Here is a 3,912-nt window from a genome sequence, read left to right as displayed (position 1 = left end):
TCTTTGAAGACGCTACGGAAACCGAGTAATATAGTGGGCAAAGCAGTACACCAGTGTTCTGTGTTATAGGCTTTGATGGCAGCTTTGAGGGGTCTGTGTAGCTCCTCTACGAGGCCATTTGCTTGCGGGTGATATGGTGAAGACCGTATTCGTTGAATTCCTAGTACTCTTGCCAGTGCTAGGAAGAGGGAGCTCTCGAATTGACGGCCTTGATCGGTTGTGATTTTGGATGGCACCCCAAAGCGAGATATCCATGTTGCGTAGAATGTGCGAGCTACAGTCTCGGCGCTGATGTCTGGAATCGGGACCGCCTCCGGCCAACGTGTGAACCTGTCGATCATAGTTAGACAATAGGCATTGCCACCAGAAGGAGGAAGAGGACCAATGATATCAAGATGGATGTGATCAAATCGCTCAGTTTGGTCAGGAAATAAACCTAATGGGGTTTTCGTGTGTCGTGTTATTTTGGACTTTTGACAAGGTATACATTGTCTGGACCAGTTATTACAATCTTTATTTAATGAAGACCAAATGAAGCGAGTCCGAATCAATTTAGTTGTAGCTTTAATTCCTGGATGGGAAATATTATGAATGGTCTCGAAAACCTGCTTACGAAACTGTTCTGGTATGTATGGTCTAGGTGTGCCAGTGGAGAGATCACAAAATAGTGAAGTATTTGAGTCTGGCAAAGTCACTTTTTTGAGCTGTAATCCTCGTGGATTTTGTAAAAGATCAGTTAAAGTTTGGTCGCGTTCTTGTGCTTTTGAAATTTCGTTATAGTCAATAGGATTGGGCATTGAAATTGATGTTATGCGGGAAAGTGCATCTGCGGGTATGTTTTCGCTACCTTTTATATAGTGTATGTCAGTAGTGAATTGGGCAATAAAATCTAATTGCCTGCATTGACGAGGGGAAGCCTTGTCTAATTTTTGCTTGAAGGCATATGTTAGTGGTCTATGGTCCGTGAGTAAAGAAAAGTCCCTAGCTTCTAACATATGCCGAAACTGCTTTATAGAAGCATATGCAGCCAGCAATTCACGGTCGTACGCGCTGTAGTTGCATTCCGCGGGAGATAATTTCCTAGAAAAAAATGCAAGAGGCTGAAGCTCGTTGTCAACCACCTGAAACAGTGCGCCGCCAATGGCAAAATCGGATGCATCTACCTGAAGTACGAGTTTGGCATCGGGTTTCGGATGTGCTAAAAGGGTTGCGTTGGACAATAGTGTTTTGGAATTTTGAAATTCCTTATTTGCTATGTCAGTCCAAGCAATTTCTCTGTTGTCGTTTTTTTTTGACCCTTTCAAATAATTATTCAGTGTAGTTTGTGTATGTGCTGCGTGTGGTAAAAATCTACGAAAAAAATTGAGTAGTCCAAGGAAACGTCGTAGTTCTTTAATTGTTCTTGGTCTTGGATAATTGAGAATCGGCTCAACTTTTTCTGGCAAGGGTTTGGTGCCTTGTTTGGAAATGGAGTGGCCTAAGAATGATATCTCCGCAACACCGAAGACACATTTGGAAACATTAATTGTGAGGCCATAGTTATTGAGCCGTTGCAAAACAGTGCGTAAGTGAACCTTATGTTCAATTTCACTGTCACTGAAAATCAAAATGTCATCTAAATAGACATAACAAAATTTCAGATCACCAAGAATCTCATTCATAAATCGTTGGAAAGATTGGGCAGCATTACACAAGCCAAAATTCAGGTAAGGAAATTCAAATAAGCCGAAAGGTGTGCAAACAGCTGTTTTCGGAATGTGGTCGGAATGAACAGGAATGTGAAAATACGCGCGCACAATGTCAAGTTTTGAAAAACAACTTTTACCGTGTAATGCATTTGAAAAGTCCTGAATGTGAGGAATGGGGTACCTATCTGGGACCGTGCAGGCATTGAGTTTGCGGTAGTCACCCACTGGACGAATACTGCCTGAACTTTTTGATACGACATGTAATGGTGATGACCAGGGCGATTTAGAAGGCCTACATATTCCTTGATTCATCATAAATTGGAATTCCTCCTTAACAGCATCATAGAGCTTGGGATTTAATCGCCTGGGTTTGCTATGTATAGGCGGGCCGGTGGTTTCGATGTAATGTACAGTGTTATGCTGAACAGGCTTCACTTTGTGCGACACTTTTGTCAGTTCAGGAAATTCTGCCAAGATTTTGTGATATTCCGAAGTTTCGGATATTACCTTAATGGAATAGTTTTCAGAGTTATATTCAATTTTTCCAATTTGCGAAAGTTTCGTGACACTGTCCATTAATCTGCGGTGTTTGAGATCAATTAAAAGTCCAAAGTTGAGAAGAAAATCCGCGCCTATGATCGGTATTGGTACGCTTGTAATGAGAAACTTCCACTCAAAACAACGTCTTAATCCAAAGTCAACATTGAGAACTTTGGTGCCGTAAGTGTGTATCTTAGAGTTATTGGCAGCAAACAATTCAAACGAATCAGGAACTATTTTTGTGTAATGTTTTGTGAGTGGAATGCAAGAGACGTCAGATCCTGAATCAATTAAAAATCTCAAATGGGATCTTTTATCAAATACATAAAGGCGACAAGTTTTCACGGCCATCGGTGTTGACGTCGCCGATATATTATAGTCGACGGCCGTGTTTAGTTTCCCTGTTCCTTGGTTTGAAAAGAGCACGGTTGTTGACATCTGAAGGCGTTGTTGCCGAATCTAGCATGGTAATAGCAATAGCCGGTTGTTTGTGATGAGGTAGTGAAACGACGATAAGGAGATCTGAACCTCCGTCTAGTATAGTTTGTTTCTCTCTCTCTAGACAAGCGGTCGAGTTTTTTGCTAAGAGAAGCTATCTCCGCTCTCATGGCACTCATTTCTGTCAGAGGGGAGGGATTATCGGGTTCAACGTTGTTGACATGTAGCTGCGGGGTCCCTGTGCGTTCCGCTCTCCGAATGGCATAGATGCTGTTGTTGTATGTGTCTTTACTAACTTCTATTATTTTGTCGGCCATTTTCGCTAATGACTCTAAGCTCTCTGAGCTAACTGATAGGATGGCCTGTGTTTCTGACGGCATACGTTGGAACCATAGAGTTTTTAGAAAATCGTCGCTTACAGATTTGCCGGCTAAATCTCTCATTTCCCTTAATAGGTGTGAAGGTTTTTTGTCCCCCAACTGTAGTTCGGACAACAACTTGCGTACTTGACAAGTGTTAGAATCAGAGAATTCTTCGATTATCCGTTGTTTAAGAGTCTCATACTTGTTTGTTTCGGGTGGGTTCAATACAATATCTGAAACGGAAGCGAGCGTTTCTGGATCTATAACCGCAATCACGTTATTGTATTTGGTAGCGTCGTTAGTTATGGCGGATATTGAAAAACAACTTTCCACTTGAATGAACCATAACTTTATATTTTGCCGCCATATGGGCGGGAGTTTCAAGGCAACGCGACAAATTTGTAAGTTTTCTGGTGATGGGTCAGGTGGCGAAGGGTTAGGAGAGTTATCGTTAGGCATTTTTGGATACAGACTTTTATGCGAATCTAGTTATATAATTGCGAAAATAAAAATAAGAACATTTGTTATCCTGACCAAACAAAATAGAGCGATCACAAAAAGGTCCTACCCTGATCTTAATGGCATCGGCGGTGCTGCACACATTGGGCTTCGGCTGAGTAGATTCGTCATCTTTATGTCATCAGAAGGTTGCTTCGGTCTAAGTCACCACTGTTACTGTCCACTTTTATTGTATCATCGAGAACATAACATGTTGAATCAGCGTTATCTTCAGGTCTGTCTAGTCACAAAAAATTCTCTCGCGCAGTCCCCGCACTTGGCGACCGTTGGCCACAGTCTTTGGTGAGCCGCCGCAATATCATACATCAGCATGTTTTTTAGCCGTACGCACGTATTTGTGCATTTATCTCACTTCTAATTGGTTA

The 3,912-nt window shown here is 41.9% G+C and overlaps 1 protein-coding gene across 1 annotated transcript; it reads right to left on the bottom strand.

Moving 5' to 3' along the window:
• Positions 1 to 2,620: 2,620 nt before the first annotated feature.
• LOC149068971 (uncharacterized) lies at positions 2,621 to 3,487 on the bottom strand. Its single transcript, XM_089250332.1, has one exon. It carries the CDS (start codon positions 3,485 to 3,487, stop codon positions 2,621 to 2,623), a length of 867 nt encoding a protein of 288 aa, XP_089106458.1.
• Between the last annotated feature and the right edge of the window lie 425 nt (positions 3,488 to 3,912).

This window comes from Pholcus phalangioides, unplaced genomic scaffold, assembly GCF_987345545.1.
Source record: "Pholcus phalangioides strain wild (caught in Gottingen) unplaced genomic scaffold, Ppha-v1.0 ptg000024l_1, whole genome shotgun sequence".
NCBI classification, from domain to species: Eukaryota; Metazoa; Arthropoda; class Arachnida; order Araneae; family Pholcidae; genus Pholcus; species Pholcus phalangioides.
This window is presented reverse-complemented; position numbering and strand designations above follow the sequence as displayed.

Bases quoted from the DNA above. Each gene is read 5' to 3' on its own strand.
- LOC149068971 (XM_089250332.1), bottom strand. From the start codon at position 3,487: ATGCCTAACGATAACTCTCCTAACCCTTCGCCACCTGACCCATCACCA.